Genomic DNA, 19,785 nt, shown 5'->3' on the forward strand with positions numbered 1-19,785 from the left:
CCTCAGCTATTTAGTGAGGCCTCCAATTTAATTAGAGAGGCCCTCCACAGCTTAATGAGACCTGTTTCCAAATAAAAAATAAAAAGTAGGCTGAGGATGTAGCTCAGAGGTCGAATGCCCCCAGGTTCCATCCCCAGTACCACTAAATAACAACAACAACAACAACAACAACAACAACAACAACAAACATGAAACCAGAACTATGAGATGAAATAAAAAAAAAACCCACTGGGTTTCTTGCTTTTCAAGTTTATAGCAATAAATTTTTTTTGCAAGGACAATGACATGTCAAAAATTAACTGTTATACTTTTCTTTGTACTCAAATTATCTCTGGATTTGAACAAAAATAAAGAAATAAATATTTAAAAACCACAGTACAAAGCAATTTAAGAAATGTTATGAAGTACTGGAACTGAGTATCACTTAGCAGTAATGATAAGGTACTGGTCCTAAACCAGTTGGCTGGTTAAGACATTAACTCATCAGTAAAAAATTCCCATACTTTCTCCATATATAAGAATAAAATCTTAAATCTGCACTTGAATTTGTGTGTTCGTTCCAAGATTTATTTACATTTCAGTGCAGCAGGGAGTCACTTGATAGAGGAAAAATAAAGCAACTAGGTTGAAACTACATCAAAGCATGTGGAAAGCAAATAAAAAAACTGAGGTAGGAAATTCTGTGCAAAAAGACACTTAAAATGTTTCCTGAACCTACTGTTCCATAATCTAAAAATAACTTGAACCAATTATTCTTGTAAAAAAAAAAAAAAAAAAGAACTCTGAGTTCAATCTCCAGTCAATCCAAAACAAACAAACAGAGCAAAAACAGCCGGATGTGGGGGTCACAGCTGTAATCCCAGTACTTGGGAGGCCGAGACAGGAGGATCACAGGTTCACAGCCATTCTCCACAAGGTGGCAAGGCTCTCTGCAATTTAATGAGACTCTATTTCAAAATAATAAACAGATCACCAGGTGTGGTGGCGCACGCTTGTAATCCCCGCGCTTGGGAGGCTGAGACAGGAGATCGCACAGGTTCAAAGCCAGCCTCAGCTACTTAGTGAGGCTCTCAGCAACTTAGTGAGACCCTGTTTCCAAATAAAACATAAAATAGGTCTAGGAGTATAGCCCAGAGGTAGAAAGCCTCTGGGTTCCACCCCCAGTACCATCAAAATAATAATAATAATAATAATAATAATAATAATAATAATAATAATAGATCTAGGGGTGTAGCTCAGAAGCATAATGCTCTTAAGTTCAATCCCTAGAACAAAAAAAGAAAAAGCAATCTGAACCTTGGCCTCGGCACAGTGTGCACCTGGAGCCCCGAGTACCAGGGAGGCTGAAGCAAGAGGAGCGCATGTCGGGGGTCCACCTCAGCAACGGTGAGAGCCTGTCTCAAAATGAAAACTAAAAACAAGGCTGGGGATGTTGCTCAATGGTAAAGCACCCCTGGGTTCAGTCCCCAGTTAGAAAAACTAACCAAAATGATTCCTTGTGTGCATGGTAAAAATCCTTAAACACCCAACACCTTGTCTTTTTGTCCATTATCCGTGTGGTAGGTAGAATTCTAAAATGAAGCTGGGCGTGGTGGCGCACACTTGTAATCCCAGCATTCAGGAGGCTGAGACCGTAGGATCACGGTTCATGGCCAGCCTCAGCCACATAGTGAGGCCCTCTGTAACTCAATGAGACCCTGTTTCAAAATAAAGAATAAAAAATTGTTGGAGGGGTGGAGCTCGGAGGTCGAATATCCCTGGGTTCTATCCCCAGACCAGCAAAAAATTAAAAAAAAAGAATTCTAAAATTAAAATGATCTATAAAGACATATACTGTGTGAAAATGTGAATATAGTGTTTGTGTCTGTGTGTGTGTAAATTATTTCATAATAGGTTTTTACTTCTTATTTTGTGTTTATGATACTGGGGATGGAAGGAAGGGGCTTTCTACCTCTGGGCTACACTCCCAGATCTATTTTATATTTTGTTTGGAAACAGGGGCTCACTAAGTAGCTGAGGCTGGCTTCGAACCTGCGCACTCCTCTGTCTCAGTCTCCTAAGTACTGGGAATACAAGCGTGCGCCACACGCCTGACCACAATAGGTTTTTATAGAGAGAGAAAAAAAGGATGGAAGATTATACCCCAAATGGTGTGGCAGTGGTTATTCCTAACTGGTGCAATGAGAGGCAACTTTTATCTTCTTTGTACTTGTCTACGCTTTCCAAATATCCTAGGTTTCTTACTTTTATAAACAAGGGAGATCACTCAAAATAACTCAAAAGTTATTTTCAAAATAAATTAAGATAATAAATATCTTAAAAGGCAGAATCTTTGTCCTTACCAGAAAGAAAAATTTTTTGAGTGCTATTAGTTTCTTTTTTCTTTATATTTGGTTCACTTTGGGACAGGCTAAGGAATAATTAAGAAGGCTCTTGAGCAGCGATTATACTTACACTCCTGTTTAAAGGTGAAATACTCTGTAAGATGCCTGCATTCATGATTTCCTCGAAGCAGAAACAACGTTTTGGGATGATTAATCTTTAAACTCCATAAATACAGCACACACTGCAAGACAAATTCAAGAATAAAAGCTTCTTTGTGGCCATGATAACACACAAAAACAACTTATATACAGCCAAGTGACTTGCTCCAGTGACGTGGCTCAGTGGGATTTGCACATTTCCAAGAAGAAACGGTGGAATCCTCTATCGGCTGTGGAGTGCTCTGCTTTGATCTCACAGACTGCAGAGAGAAGCCACCATAGAATCACTCCTTCCTTCTTCCTTCCTTTCTTTACATTTTTCTTTCTTTCTTTTTTCCTTCCTTCCTTCTTCCTTCCTTTCTTTACATTTTTCTTTCTTTCTTTTTTCCTTCCTTCCTTTCCCTTCCTTCTTTCTTTATTTATTTTTTTTTTTGGTATTGGAAGCTGAATCCAAGAACACTTTACCTTGATGACACTTCCCCTCCCCTTTTTGATACTAGGAATTGAACTCAGGGGGGCATTCTACCTCTAAGCTATATCCCCAATCCTTTTTTTTTTTTTTTTTGGTGGTCCTGGGGGTGGAACCCAGGGGCTTTCTACCTCGGCTACACTCCCAGACCTATTTTATACTTTATTTGGAAACAGGGTCTCACTAAGTTGCTGAGAGCCTCACTAAGTAGCTGAGGCTGGCTTTGAAGCTGTGCGATCCTCCTGTTTCAGCCTCCCAAGCGCTGGGATTACAAGCATGCGCCACCACGCCCGGTGTCCCCAACCTTTTTATTATTATTATTTTATTTTGAAACAGGGTCTTGGTAAATTGATGAGGGTGACCTCAAACCTGCTATTCTTCTGTCTCAGCCTCCCAAGTACTGGGCTTAGAGGCAACCATACCCAGTTGAAATCACTCACTTCTTTTTTTTTTTTTTTTTGGTGGTACTGGGGTTCCTGAAAGCCCTTCTTCCTTTGGGCTACACTCCCAGATCTATTTTTTATATTTTTATTTGGAAACAGGGTCTCTTAAGCCAGCGCGGCTGGCTTCGAACCAGCGCGATCCTCCTGTCTCCGCCTCCCAAGCACGGGGATTACAAGCGTGCGCCACCATGCCTGGCAAAATCACTCACTTCTGTTCCCAGGTTCTATGTAAATATCTAAGCTAACAAAGCAACCTACATACTTAGTATCTTAGTCCTAAAGGCTACGAATGTAATTATTTTATAATGGAGAAACATTAGAGGCATTTCCACTAAGATCAAGACAAGGACAGTGACTTTGCTACTACTTAACAGCAGAGTGACAAGTTCATCAGTAGAATTAGACAAAATCAATGGAATTCTCCTAAGGAGAATGACTAAAGAAAAAGCAAGACTACCATGTGCAGATGATATGAGAGTATATGTGGGGGGAAAAAACAGAAAAATCAATGGTAAAACTAACTCGTATAGTTTAAAAAAAAAGTCAAATCAGGCGTGGGAGTAGAGGTTTGTAGTCCTGCTACTTGGGAGGCTGGTATTGCAGATCACAGGTCTGAAGCCAATGTGGAGAACTTAGCAAAGACCCTCAGCAACTTAGTGAGACCCTGTTTCCAAATAGAAAATAAAAAGGACTGGGAATTTAGCTCAGATACACATAGATATATATTATATACACTGCCCCTGGATTTAATCCCTAATACAAAAAGAAAAAAGAATCATTTGTATGTTAACACCTGTGCATCTGATAACATGCTCTTCTTGGTGGCTTTTGTATATCTGGAATGATGTATCCCATCCTAAAAATGTCCTTTAATCCTTTCTTTCTTGTACAATCAAATAAAGAAAATAAAAATGATTTATATCCCTTTACAACAGAGGAAGCACTTTAAATGGTTACAAATAAAGAAGCGACACCAAAAGGCTTGAAAGAAGGGGGAAGCTTATTTATTTGTCTTATCAGTGACACACGGATCCACCCCTGGTTACTAACCAAAGCCCACAGGGAAGATCAATGCCTGCATGGAAAATCATTCGTCATGCTGCGTGTGACACACATTGGAGTCCTGGTACTTGGGAGCCGGGGACAGGAGGCCAGTCTCAGCAACCTAGTGAGGCCCTCTGTGACCCTGTGTCAAAATAAAAAAGTAAAATAGAGCTGGGGGTGTAGCTCAGATGGAATGTAGAATGCCTCTGGGTTCAATCTCAGAGAGAGAGAGAGAGAGAGAGAGAGAGAGAGAGAGAGAGAGAGAGGTGAGGTGGGGGGGAGGGGGGAGAGGGAGAGGGAGAGGGAGAGAATAAATGGGGTCTCACTAAATTATGGACAGCCTCTCAAGTACTGGGATTACCAGCGTGCGCCACCAGGCCTGGCTCTCTACCCTTGACTTTTGCCCTCACAGTTGACATTCTATTAATTGTAAGCATTGGCAAATAACATTAAACCTCTCAGGTTGGTGACTTTTGATCGCCTTTCTAACTAAAAAGTGAAGTCTACTTCTTTTGCAGAACATCTGATGCTTCTTTGGTGGAGCATTGGGTGACACCATGACTCGCGCTTAGTAGGCACGCTGCATGAAAAGAAACCTTTCACCAGCACCACATATACTTAGCACAGAGAGGTACTTGGTGCACTGAGAGGGTCGAGCGGGACTGAGGGCGGGGACCACAGCAGGCAGGCTCCATTTCTTGTCTCCTGTGTATTCTGGGGCACGTTACACACTCAATTACTCACGCCATTTCAAAAGCTATTGTACTTGCACCTTCTGAGCATGCAGTTGACTCGGTAGACATTGAACATGAAGATACTGTGGTTCTACTCTACTCCCGCCCTTGCGTTAGGTTCTAAGATAGTTCTATCTTTTACACACAAAAGCTTACGTTGAACTTTCAAAATACAAAAAGGTAAATTGTGAATTTTCATTACCTTAACTGCAATTCACTTTTTCTCTTCAAGGAACATTTATGAAGGGCTCGCTCTGTGCGACAATACCAGAAGTTACTCCCACAATAAGCTACGTGCCTGCTTGTTTACCACTGGCTTAATATTGACATGAGTTAATCGTAGCTCATCTGGGAGCTAATCCTAACCCTCTGTAGCGTGAAAGTAACTGTGTTATTTATATTTAGTCAATACACTGCCTTTAGAGAGGGAAGGTTAGCAAACACTTAGCATTTTTCTTTTTTCTTTTTCTTCTTTTGTGGTACTAGGGATTGAACCCAGGGACCGTCTACTCTGAGCTAAACCCCAGCCCTTTTTTTTCTTTTTTGTTTTTTGTTTATTTGGCGATACTGGGGATGGAACCCAGAGACATTCTACCTCTGAGCTATACCCCCAGGCCTAATTTTTGTTCTTTATTTTGAAACAGGGTCTCACTGAGTTGCAAAGGGCCTCACTAAGAAGCTGAGGCTGTCTGTGAACCATGATCCTCCTTTCTCAGCCTCCCAAATGCTGGGATCTCAAGCCTAAGCCACCATGCCCGCTATCTTGTATTTTTAAACAAGGTCTCACTACATGTCAGAGGGCCTCACTAAATCGCAGAGGCTGCCATCAACCTGTGATCCTCCTTTCTCAGCCTCCCAATCCTGGGATTGTAAGCATGGACGACCGTGCCTGGCTTAATTCATTTTAAAACTGGGTTTAGAGTTATCTACTTATCTTCTATTCATATTTTTTACTGGTTAAAAAATAGCCTTTTCATATCAATGGAAAACACTTCTCTATTTAAGAGTTGAAAGTAGCAAGGTTTATAACTTCTACCAGTGTTCACATTTTATTTTCTCCTACTAAAGAATGGAAAGCAAGCTGGGTGCCTTAACCCCAGTACTTGGGAGGCTAAGACAGGTGGATTGCAGCTTAGAATCCAGCCTCAGCAACTTGGAGAGGCTTTTGGCAATTTGGTGAGACCCTGTTTCCAAAAATATAAAAATAAAAAGCAAAATAGGGCTGGGAGTGTACTTCAAAGGTAGAATACTTTTCATGGAAAGCAATTTTTTTTTTTAAAGATAACATGAGCCGGGCGTGGTGATACATGCTTGTAATCCCTGCACTTGGGAGTCGGAGACAGGAGGATCGCGCAGGCTTAAGAGACCCTGTTTCCAAATAAAAATATAAAAATGGGTCTGGGAGTGTAGCCCAGAGGTAGAAGGGCTTCCATGAATTCCAGTACCACCAAAAAAAAAAAAAAAAAAAAAAAAACAAAAGAGGATAATATGATAGATCCAGGCATGCCACATGCCTACAACCCTAGTACTTGGAAGGCTGAGACAGGAGAACTGCAGTTGCAGGGCCAACCTGAGCCGTTTAGCAAGAGCCATCTCAAAAAGGGTTAGGGATGTAGCTCAGTGGTTGAGCAGCCCAGGGTTCAATTCCCCAGTACTACACACACACACATGCACCCCATAAACACACAGTAACGGGACCAACATATCCAGTTTACTTTTTACCTCTATACTGAAATAGCCTCTGTCCACATAGTCACCCAGGAAGAGGTAGCGTGTGTTATCCGGTGATCCCCCAACTTCAAACAACTTCATCAGGTCAAAGAATTGTCCGTGAATGTCACCACACACTAGGCAAAAAGGACATAATATGAAGTAAAAATTTATGTCTTAGCTGAGAAAGACAGTACACCAACAGAGGTAACATTTTTAACTTTTTGTGGGTTTTTTTTTGTACTTTGGGGTTTCTTGGTAATTGGAATTGAATCCAGGGGCATTCTATCTCTGAGCTGAGCTACACCCAGTCCTTTTTGTATTTTTCTGGAGACAGGATCTTGGTTTTTATTTATTTATTTATTTATTTATTTATTTATTTATTTATTTATTTATTGGCGGTACTGGGGTTCCTGGAAGCCCTTCTACCTCCGGGCTACACTCCCAGACCTATTTTTACATTTTTATTTGGAAACAGGGTCTCCTAAGCCAGCACTCGCGGCTGGCTTTGAACCTGCACGATCCTCCTGTCTCTGCCTCCCAAGCGTGGGGATTACAAGCGTGCCCCACCACGCCCAGCTGGAAACAGGATCTTGTTAAGCTGGATCGGAGCCTCCCATACGCTCAGATCGGAGGCTGGACCGCCATGCACAGCTTCATAGTTTAACTTTTTTTTAATTTAAATTACTTTAGCTTTTGACTTAACTACTGTACAACTGTAGTCAATCTACCGATACTAAATAATCCTACTGGAAATATCAGCCGTTTAAAATTGCATTTCTTTAAGGAACAACAGACATCTTAACTAATCCTAAAAAACAAAGACTGCTTCAAATTTTCTAGAAAATTTGTTAGGCCACATTTTCGTGGGAAATCTGTAGTCGTTCCCCCAGCTCTGCTCACACCTAGCTGCGGCCACGAGCTCCCGCACCTGTGATGGGAGACTCCACCTCTATCATATTGCTCTCCTGTCTCAGGATGGCGGCTCCATCGTTGATGATCTTCAAGGCAACGCCTTCGTCCACTCGGCCTTCCTTAACCAAATGGTTTTTTAAGACATCAATTTTAGGTTTCCCATGCTCAAATACTTCCTTCAGAGTAAGCCGTCGGGTCGGAGGAAAGGGGACAGCTAGAATAAGAAGAAAAAAATTAAGATACTTAAATGCATAGACAACCAAAAAACACACTTCCTTTAGGTGACAAGTTAAATCTAATAAATCCATACTTTCACATCCACAGCACCAGAACTATGTGGAAAAAGTTTCTAAGCTGTAAGTTTCTAAGCTACAATACATACATACATACATACATACATACATATATGTATATATATATTATGCTACAATATATACCATGAATGCTTTTTTTTTTTTCAGTACTAGGGATGGAACCAGGGGCATTCTACCTCTGAGCTATACCCCCAGCCCTGTTTTTTATTCTTTATTTTGAAATAGGGTCTCACTGAGTTGCAAAGGGCTTCCCTAAGTAGTAGCTGAGGCTGTCCGTGAACTGAGATCCTTCTGTCTCAGCCTCCCAAATGCTGGGATTATAAGCATATGCCACCACGCCCTGCTCAATGACTAATTTTTAAATTTGAATTCTAATTCTAAAACATTCACCAAGGAAAGATTTGTAATTAGAAATGACCTCTTGGGCAGGCATGGTGGCGCATACCTGTAATCCTGTAATCCCAGTACTTAGGAGGTGAGACTGGAGGATAACAGGTTTGAGGCCAGCTTCATCAACTCAGCAAGACACTGTTTCAAAAATAAAAATAAAATAGGGCTGGGGGTATAGCTCAGAGGTAGAACGAACTCCAGGGTTCATTCCTGAGTACCAAAAAAACAAACCAACAAACAAAAACCTCTTGGGGAAAGCATAAATAAGAGAAAGGCCTCAAAATATGAAAAGAAGCACAACTCTGACTGTGCAAGGGTTTGTGTTCTTTCATTGGCATGCAGAGCCCCCGAGTGCAATCTAAGTTCTAAAATTGCCTCCATAAAAGACTTTCCTAATCCCAAAATAAAAAGGAGAATTTGTTCAGAGAAAGTAAAAGGTCATATGTTTTCTCTAGTATGCAGAAACTAGAAAGTAACTGGGATGTCAGAGGGATTCCAGATAATGGAGGCGAAACCTCTGGAGCCAAGGAGGTGGTCCAGGGGAAGGGGAAGGGAAGAGTGAGGTTCACTGAAGGAATTATTACCACTGGCTATGTTTACATATGTGAAATAGTGATGTCAACCTCAGTACTCTGTGTGGGGAAGGGGGGAGTTGGGGAAGCAGCGGGGTCAGGGGGTGCCAAGTGCTGTGGGCGTGCACATCATGTCAACATGATTTACATTATGTGTGAGACTATATTGCACCAATAAAAACATATACAAATAACATAAAGTAAAAATACATTGTTTTAAAATAAAGTAAAAAATACATTGTCTCAACTATATCTTACATAAGGGTATTCAGGACTCTTATTTTATCACATGACAATTCTCTTTGATTTTGTCTTTCCCAAGTTCAGAACAATAAAACTGTTAAGATGTAGTTTAGAGCCAGGCGTGGTGGCGCACACTTGTAATCCCAGCATTTGGGAGGCTGAGACCTGGAGGATCGTGGTTCACGGACAGCCTCAGCTACTTAGTGAGGCCCTCTGCAACTCAGTGAGACCCGGTTTCAAAATAAAGAATAAAAAATAGGGCAGGGGGTGTAGCCCGGAGGTCAAATGCCCCTGGGTTCCATCCCCAGACCCGCAAAAAAAAAAAAAGATGTAGTTTGCACCTGCAGTATCTTTATATGTATACTAAATGGCCATTATATAACATAAAGCTGTGGTACTTTATCCTATTTTAAAAAGCTTCAAATGATAACAGAAATTATGAGCTTTGCTTGGCATTCTCCAACATTTAATTAATCAAATCTTTGGTTTATTATATTTGGATTGTAAAAAAAAAACCCATGACAAATCAAAAATGAAGTGGGGCCTAAGTTAATCATATATAATTAAAACATGTTGAGGATGACTATGCTTTAGCTGGGCTCAGTGGCACATGCCTGGAGTCCCAGCTACTCAGGGGCTGAGGCAGGAGGGTCACTTGAGCAGAAGAGCTGCAGATCAGATTGAGACCCTGTCTCTAAAGATAAATAAATTATGCTTCAATATTTGGGTATCTCTCAGGTTAAAGAAAACACACATTCATGTACAAAGCCTGACACAAGAAAGTTTCCATACCTAGGTTTCAACAGGCTCGTACCGGTACTACACTTTACAGATACAGAAAGGCCTTCAGGCCTGAGCATGTGCCCACATCCTCCCCATTGTAACATGTTCTTACTTCCAGGATAATCAGTGACTAAATCCTTATAAAAACCCATATGTGCTTTACTATAATAGGAGATTCCACTCTTTCCCATTCTGATAATGATGATTAGTATAATAAGTTAACTAAAGCCTATGGTTTCAGCATCCGTAAATGGTTTCTGCTTCTTCACAGCTGTCAGCTAAAGATCAGGACTCGAGCCTCGCGAGCCGCATGCACTCCCAACTGCTGACACACACAGGGGACACTAATCCTATTCACCGCTGACATCAAGTCCATGGACAAGCCCTGGGGCTGCGTCAGGACTTCCCACACCATCTGGCCCAGAAGCAGAAGACACTGAGAATAGACTATGGCCAAGATCAGCTCAGCACCGAAGAACCTCCTGGATGGCAAAAGCTAGTGATTAGCACGTACTTTGCAGGATTTTGTGCTTTATCTTCTTGGCCATTTTCTTCTTTTTCCACTGAGTCAAGATTCAAAACTGTCAGTAGACACCGTTTCCTCTTTTGCTAGTACTAATAAGACTTGTTTGTTTGTTTGTTTGTTTATGGTATTGAGGATTGAACCCAGAGGCATTCCACATCTAAGCTACACCACCAGCTCTTTTTTATTTGAAACAGGGTCTCACTAAATTGCTGAGGCTAGCCTTGAACCTGTGATCCTGCTGTCTCAGTCTCCAGAGTACTGGGATTACAGGTGTGTACCACCACACCTGGCTAAAACCTTTATCTTTGATACCACCAAATATTATACTAAAAACTCAGACCCTTGCAAATGTGAAAAATCCACATCCAAACTAAAAAACAATTGCCTAGTTACCAAAGCAAGATCCAAACAGACCATGAGCTATATGAGACATAATTTCAAACTTTAATAGTAATTCTTGTCTGAGCTTGTCTGTTGCGGAGGTCAAATGAATCTCAAGCATCTTACATGCCGATAGGCAGCCATTACCACACAAGATCATCTGACAAATGATCATTCAAGGCATCTATAAAAAAAAGAACAAACTGGCTGTGAGCTTTGGAGTTCAATATGCCCACCATCAAAGGCTTGATAAATATCCCAGCTGGTCAGATGATGGTGCAGATCTTGACTTATCGCCTCCCCGAAGTAATAAATCCTCCAGTTTAGCTGATCAAAAGCTGAGAATTGAAACAGAAGCTACACATTGCTCACAAATGCTCAGAAAAACACCAACTTGCAAAACAGATAAACTGAACCAAACCAAACCACAGTGTATCTCAGTCCATCTAAGCAGAAGCTTCTTGTTTTAATATCAGTTTGCTGAGACACAGCTGTTTCAGTACCAGTTAAAACAATCTAAAAGTAACTTCTCAGGGACTCATGCAGACTATGGGGTCTCACTAAATTGCTGAGGCTGGTCACAAACCTGCTATCCTCCTGTTTCAGCCTCCCCAATACAAGCATGTGCCTCCACACCCAACTTGCCTGTTTTTAAATTCCACTGGTTGTCTACTTATTAGAGAACCATAAAGTCCTTACATATTCTGAATAGCCATCTTCAGTAGCACATACCTAGTATAAATATTTCCTCCTCTAATGTCAGGCGTGGTGGCGCACACTTGTAATCCCCGCGCTTGGGAGGCTGAGACAGGAGGATCACACAGGTTCAAAGCCAGCCTCAGCTACTTAGTGAGGCTCTCAGCAACTTAACTGAGACCCTGTTTCCAAATAAAATAAAAAATGGGTCTGGAAGTATAGCCCAGAGGTAGAAAGCCTCTGGGTTCCACCTCCAGTACCACCAAAAAATAAAATATAATAAAATAAATAAATAAATAAATATTTCCTCCCATTTGTAGGCTTTGCTAAATTGTTGAGGCTGGCCATGAACCTGAGGTCCTCCTGTCTCAGCCTCCCAAGTACTAGGATCACATCACACCCAGCTGCCTTTTCTTTTTCTTAATCATCTCTAGAAGAGTAAGACTTAAACTTAATAATGCCCTAGAAAAGTAATATTTAATTTGTGTGTGTATGGGGGTGGGTGGGTCTGGGGATGGAACCCAGCTACATCTCCTGCCCTATTTTGTATTTTTATTTTTAAACTGGGTCTCACTAAGTTGCAGAGGGCCTCAATAAGTAGCTGAGGCTGTCTGCAAACCATGATCTGCCAGTCTCTGCCTCCAGACTGCTAGGATTACAAGTGTGTGCTACCACGCCTGGCTTAAGATTTAAATTTGATGATGTCAAGTACCAGTATTTATGGTTCATGTTTTTTGTGACCTAAGAAAACTTCGTCTACCCCAAGGTCACAAATATTTCTCATCTATTTTCTTTTAGGAGTTTACAAAAATGTCATCTCCCTGGACCTTACCTCCTAATACCCCCTCCTTGGGGACTAAGATTTCAACCTACAAATTTTTTTTTTGGGGGGGGGACACAAACAGGCCATAGCATCAAATAATCTCTAATACTTTTTCTTAAAATCAGAGTAATATGGCATGGGCTAGAATGAAAATAATCTCTGAGAAATCACTACAATTTAAGTCTAAACAACAACTGCATCTGCATAACATGCAAAAAATAAGTCATATGCAAGATATACTGCTGTGGAAACAAAAGGATTGTACTTGCTTCTAGATAACCACCTGTAACTAGCTCGCTCTCTCTCTCTCTCTCTCTCTCTCTCTCTCTCTCTCTCTTTCTCTCTCTCTCGTACAAGGGATAGAACCCAAGGGCATTCTACCTCTGAGCTACATTCCTAGCCCTATTACTTATTTTATTTGGAAACAGGGTCTTACTAAGTTGTGGAGGGCCTCACTTAAGTAGTTGAGGCTGGCCTTGAACCTGTTTCAGCTCCCCAAGTACTGGGATTACAAGTGTGCACCACCATACCCAGCTCTCTCTTAAACACACACACACACACACACACACACACACACACACACACACAGAGTCAAAATGTTCTTAGTGAAAATCCTGGATCTACTCTAATTCTTACCCAGACACACACACACACACACATCAAAAAAACTTCCAAAGTTTCAAATACTGTTGGGAACAAAGTATTTACAAGACACTTAACACCTGGATTGTACTAATGAATAGTAAGAAACTTGCAACTCTATTTTAAAAGAGAATAAAAATAACAAGTCACTAATTTACCTTTCTGATATCAACTTCAATTAGTGAAACACAAGCTAAAACTCTTCTTTGTAACAATGAAGCAGTTTACTTTTGTACAATGTATGGAAGACACACATTAAACCCTATGGAGTTTATGTTGAAGGATGTAATATTCTAGTTAAGGCAACAAAATAATCCACACAAAACATGATACAGTATAAACACAAGACCATGAAACAATGCAATGTATGTATATACTAAGTGTTGGAAGATTATAAGGGGAAATCAAAGATGGCTACAGAAACCCAGGAGGTATAGGAGGAGTGAGCCTGGGCTGGGCTTCTGCCTGGGTCAAAGCCACTTCCACAGGGTCTCATTACGTTGTGGAGGGCCTCACTAAATAGCTGAGGCTGGCTGAAAACCTGTGATCCTTCCAACTCAGCCTCCCAAGTACTAGGATCACACTCATGTGCCACTACCCCCAGCTAATTTTTGTGTGTGTGTGTGGTACTGGGGTTCCTGGAAGCCCTTCTACCTCTGGGCTGCACTCCCAGACCTATTTTTACATGTTTATTTGGAAACAGGGTCTCCTAAGCCAGCGTGCGCGGCTGGTTTCGAACCTGCGCAATCCTCCTGTCTCTGCCTCCCAAACGCGGGAAATTACAAGCGTGTGCCACCAAGCCCGGCTCCAGCTATTTTATTTTATAGGTATGTATGTATGTATGTATTATGTATGTATGTATTATGTATTATGTATTGTAGTACTGGGAACTGAACCCAGGGGCATTCTACCTTTGAACTATACTCTCAACCCTATTTTATTCACTATTTTGAAACAGTGTCTTAGTGAGTTGTAGAGGGCCTCACTAAGTAAGCAGAGACTGGCCTCCTATAGTATCTGTGAAATTCTGGGTCCAATCCTCAAAACAAATTTATTTTAAAAATTAAGGCAGGGATGGGGCACACACTTGCAATCCCAACATTTGGAAGGCTAAGACAGGAGGATCACAGTTCACAGACAGCCTCAGCTAATACCTAGTGAGGCGCTTTGCAACTCAGTGAGACCCTATTTGAAAATAAAGAACAACAACAACAACAAAATAGGGCTGGGGTTGTAGCTTGGAAGTAGAATGCCCATGAGTTACACCCCCAGTATTGCAAAAAATAAAAATAAATTAAAAAATTAAAAGTTTACCTGACCATGATGGCACACATTTGTAATCCCAGTACCTGGAGACTGAAACAGGAGGATCACAGCTTAATAACCAGCCTTAGCAACTTAGTAAGGGCCTCTGCAACATAGTGAGACCTTGTTTCAAAATAAATAAAAAGGGCTGTGGGTGTAGCCCAGGGGTAGAATTACCCTGAGTTCAAAACCAGTAACACACACACTTAAGTTTTCTGTATCCATGTTGAATATATGCTTGCTTGTTCTCTCCTTTGTTGGTGGTACTGGAGACTGAACCAAGAACCTCATGCTCGGCAAGTGTTCTAGCACTGAGGACGCCCTCAGCCCTCTTTGATTTTGACACAGGATCCCGCTCAACTTCTCAGGCTGGCCTTGAACACATCATCCCTCTGCCTCAGCCTCACAAGTCACTGGAATTACAGGCATGTGTCACCATGCCCTACTAAGTCTTCTTTTTCTTTTTTTTTTTTGGGGGTAGTACTGAGTATTAAACACAGGGGCATTCTAATTCTGAGATACACACCCAGCCTATTTTCTTATTCTTTTTCTTTTTCTTTTCTTTTCTTTCCTTTTGAAACAGGGTCTCACTAAGTTGTGGAGAGCCCCACTAAATTGCTGAGGCTGTTTTTCTGGTGTTTGAGATTAAACCCAGAGCATCATATATGCCAAGCAAGGGCTCTACCAGTTAGTTACACTCCCAGCCCTCAACTTGCAGCTTTATCCTCAACAGAGCTTTTGAGACTTACCTGGAATGGACCACAGTACCCGTTTTTTTCTGTTTTTTATGAGCGCTACAGGTGTCTCTGGCTGGTAACCAGATCGCTGAGAACCACCATCCTAAGCCAGCTCATCCTACCTGTTAGTGTTCTTAAACCTGGGTTTTACCTAGTTGCTACTGGGTTACCTGGATTTCAACAAAAACTCTTTTTATAGTGCTTCCAACTTTGAAGCCAAACCAGGTATGCACATGATTCAAAACAAAAAACAAAGGATAAAAACGAGTTTCCAGTAGAGAAAGAGGAAAATAACAGAAGTATTGGGCTGATGTGCTGTCTACGTGTTTTTTCTCTGCATGCTGGTTAAGTGCTCTGCCTCTGACTACCGCCCTGGCCTGCCATGAACACCTGCCAGTGCTGGAGTAGCCCAGGCTGCGTGTGTAACCAGTACGTGTGTGCTGCACAGACCCACTCACACAGGCGTACACGTGTAACTGGTGAAATCGGAAAAACCTGGGTTGTTCCATGTCAGCTTCTGGTTTTTGCTTCTTGTTTTCTGCAGTGGTGTGAGGTTGACACTATGGCGGGTGGGAAGGATTTTAGAAACTTCCTATGCATTTCTGTGCAACATCCCAGAATCTGTAATTATCAGGATGAAAATGAAGTAACTCTTTAAAAACCAAGTTTCTAGACAAAAGTATACTGAAGAAACTCTGGAGTAGCCTTTATACCATCAAATTCAACTCAGCATACTGCAATAATATGTATAAACACACACACACACACACACACACACACACACACACACACATCACTATCCACTACAGAGATTATATAATGACCATGTCAATCCTGAACTATGAAAAGTGGGCCTGAAAAGTTACTGGCCTATAAGCTAACATCTTGAGATTATTTTATAGTCTTATCCTCGTGGGACACAAGGATTTACTAAGTAGCCATCTCTGTTCACCACAAATAACTCTGCTTTCATGCCTATTTTAAGCCTGTGAGCCTGCCCTACTTTCACAGACTCAGACACGTTTCCTAAGCTGCTCACCTGTCTTTCTAATTAGGAGCCAGTTGAACGCTGCTGAAGAGGTTTCATTAAATATTGCTACTAAAAGCCATATGTGCCTTTCAGATTCTTTCATAACTTATTAGAACAAATTATTTTCTTGCAGTGATCTGACCAAACTCTTTGAGACAGTTCCCTGCTGGATGGTCACAGAACTCCTTTCCAAGAGAGCTAAGATGTGGCCCTCCTCCAACCAAGTAAGAAATAACAACTATCAGCAACAGTTAACAGAAATGAGATTTTTTCCTAGAAGGCATAAAGAGATACTTTATTTGAGCAGCACTGTTTTTGCAATTAGGCTATTTGGCCTGTTAGAAATGAAGTCACAGCTGGGTGTGGTGGCCCACGCTTGTAATCCCCGCGCTTGGGAGGCAGAGACAGGTTCAAAGCCAGCCGCGTGCGCTGGCTTAGGAGACCCTGTTTCCAAATAAAAATGTAAAAATAGGTCTGGGAGTGTAGCCCGGAGGTAGAAGAGCTTCCAGGAACCCCAGTACCACCAAAAAAAGAAAGAAAGAAAGAAAGAAAGAAAGAAAGAAAGAAAGAAAGAAAGAAAGAAAGAAGGAAAGAAACATTTTCAGCCTCATGAGGAACTAGATGGGTATGCTTTGCTCAGATTAGGCGTTTCTGTTTGGGAGTTTTGGGAGGCTGAGAGAGGAGGATCTCGGTTCGAGGACAGCACACACAAACACACACACACACACACACACACACACGCTATGAAAAGTCATAATAACGTAAATTTATGGGGTATGATAAGATTATTTTTTGTGTGGTACCTGAGGAGTTAAACTAGGAGCAGTCTATCTCTGGGTTATACCCCTAATCCTGTTTTATTTTTTATTTTGAAACAGGGTCTCACTAAGTTGCAGAGGGCCTCATAAGGTTGCTGAGGCTGGCTGTGAACCCATGGTTTTCCCATCTTCCAAGTGCTGGGATTACAGGCCTGTACCACCACGCCCAGCTACTAATGCTTTTAGGCTGTAGAATTAAGCTGGGCGTTGTGGCGCACACTTATAATCCCAGTACTTGGGAGCCTGAGACAGGAGGATCCAGGTTCGTGGCCAGCCTCAGTTACTTAGTGAGGCCCTCCGCAACTCAGTGAAACCCTGTTTCAAAATAAAGAATAAAAATGGGGCTGGGGGTGTAGCTCAGAGGTAGAAAGCCCCTGGGTAAATCTGTAGAATTAAGCAACCACGGAGGCAAACACTTCACATTGAGTATAAAACACAATCTGTAATTCTAAGGTAGGTATTGCTTCCCATTTGAAAGTTGTGGCAGGGAAAATAAATAAGCAAGGTCACGTGGCTAGGAGTTAGCTTGTGCCCTTTGCTGCTCCGTCTCCCATAGTCGAAGCTGCTTCTGCTTGTACTGAAACAGCTGCTAAGCACCTAACCATGTGCTAGCCTCATGTGCTAGCCTCCGTGGTCAGCATTAAGGATACACCGCTCTTCCATGTGAAGAGAAGGATTTGGCATGAAAACAATTTTTTTTCCGGTGGTACTGGAGTTCCTGGAAACCCTTCTACCTCCGGGCTACACTCCCAGACCTATTTTATATTTTTTATTTGGACACAGGGTCTCTTAGGCCAGCGAGGCTGGCTTCGAACCAGTGTAATCCTCCTGTCTCTGCCTCCCAAGCGCGGGGATGACAAGAAAACAATTTTTTATCTATTTATTTTTTGGTTCTGGAGGTCAAACTTAGGGCCCAGAATATGCCACACAAGTGCTCCACCACTGAGCACTTTGGGCCACCACTTCTGGCCCAAACCGTCTTTAAAATTTATAAAGCAATGAGACTGTTTCTAAGGGCTAAAAAGAGGAAGTATCTAACGATGATGATGATGATGGTGATGGTGATTATGACGGCAGGTAACATTTGTAAGAACTTACCATGTGCCTGATGCTGCACTTTGAAAGTTTATTTAATCCTCACAATTACCCTGTATACTGGGTGTTATTATCCCTGTTCTACAGAAAGGCAAACCGAGGTCAAACAAGTTAACTGATTAGTCCAGTCATGCAGCTATTAAAAGACAATGTGGCACAGGCTTGTGATCTCAGTACTTGGGAGGCTGAGACAGGAGGATTGCAGGTCCGCGGCCAGCCTCAGCTACTAAATGAGCACCTCTGCAACTTAGTGAGATCCTGTTTCAAAATAAAGAATAAAAAATAGGTCTGGGGGTGTAGCTCAGAGCTAGAATACCTCTCTGGGTTCAATCTCCAGTAACACACACACACACACACACACACACACACACACACACACACACACAATGAGCTGGGCATTGTGGCGCACTCTTGTAATCCCAGCATCTGGGAGGCTGAGACAGGAGGACTGTGATTCATGGACAGCCTCAGCTACTTAGTGAGGCCCTTTGCAACTCAGTGAGACCCTGTTTCAAAATAAAGAATAAAAAATAGGGCTGGTGGCATAGCTCGGAGGTAGAATGCCCTGGGTTCCATCCCCAATACCATAATAAATAATAATAATAATAATAATTTAAAATAAATAAGAAATGAAATAAAGCTGGGGGTATAGCTCAGAAGTAGAATGCCCTTGGGTTCAATCCCTAGTATCACACACACACACACACACACACACACACACACACACACACACAATTTCAATTCAGATATGTCTGACTTCAAAGCCTATGTTCTTTTTTTTTTTTTTTCGGTACTGGGGATGGAATCCAGGGGCATTCTACCTCTGAACAACAAACCCCCAGCCTTATTTTTTATTCTTTGTTTGGAAACAGGGTCTCATTGAGTTGCAAAGGGCCTCACTAAGTAACTGAGGTTGGCTTCTAACCTGCACAATCCTCCTGTCTCAGCCTCCCAAATGCTGGGATTACAAGGGTGCACCACCATGCCCAGCTAAAGCCTATGATCTAAAACCATTACTCTCTACAACGCCCTAGCAGAGGAGAAAAAGCTCTCCAAAGCCCTCTTGGCTCAATCTTGAAAAATAGGCAAATAGGGTAAAGCCAGTTGTGGGATAAGATTCCACATAGAGGTAACGCAAAGAGCCCATTCGGACATAAAACATTCCAGGGACCCACAGGCAGTGGTGAAGTAAGTAGGCTGGAGATGGGGGGCGGGGCACAAGGTGAGGGAGCGTTAGCACACAGGCACCATTCAACAGCTAGGGGTTTAACCCCCGCCAGGAAGTGCTCAAGAAGGATTTCTACCACAAGGAGGGTCCCTTCCATTCCTCAGAGATCCCGATAGCCACAAGGAGGGTCCCTTCCATTCCTCAGAGATCCCAATAGCCACACGATCGAGCAATCAAAGGAGATGAGGTAGCCAGGCAGAAAACAGAGGCCCATGAGCACTGAAGCCCACAGGAACTGGACGTGCGGTAAATGTCAAAAATAAAACGTCTGCGCTGGCTCCCAGGCCTGTCATCTGAGCCCTGACTAAATGGGTAAGTGTTGTGGTGCCGCGGCAGGGAAATACACTGTGAAAACGATTTCTTTCTCCTCTACTCATTAAGGCGTGTAGTATTTATTTTAAAAT

At 42.0% G+C, this 19,785-nt stretch overlaps 1 protein-coding gene across 1 annotated transcript in view; it reads right to left on the bottom strand.

Moving 5' to 3' along the window:
* Nucleotides 1-19,785, bottom strand: part of PPP3CC (protein phosphatase 3 catalytic subunit gamma) — a gene marked incomplete at both ends in the record, with an annotated part of 55,774 nt that overhangs the window by 34,964 nt on the left and 1,025 nt on the right. Inside the window, 3 exons of the mRNA XM_080710214.1 lie at nucleotides 2,455-2,566; nucleotides 6,896-7,020; nucleotides 7,815-8,012. Coding sequence (XP_080566340.1) covers nucleotides 2,455-2,566; nucleotides 6,896-7,020; nucleotides 7,815-8,012 — 435 coding nt within the window. The remainder of the gene's footprint in view (nucleotides 1-2,454; nucleotides 2,567-6,895; nucleotides 7,021-7,814; nucleotides 8,013-19,785) is intronic.

This window comes from Muscardinus avellanarius (genome assembly GCF_963383645.1).
Source record: "Muscardinus avellanarius genome assembly, chromosome: 14".
In the NCBI taxonomy this organism is placed as follows: domain Eukaryota; kingdom Metazoa; phylum Chordata; class Mammalia; order Rodentia; family Gliridae; genus Muscardinus; species Muscardinus avellanarius.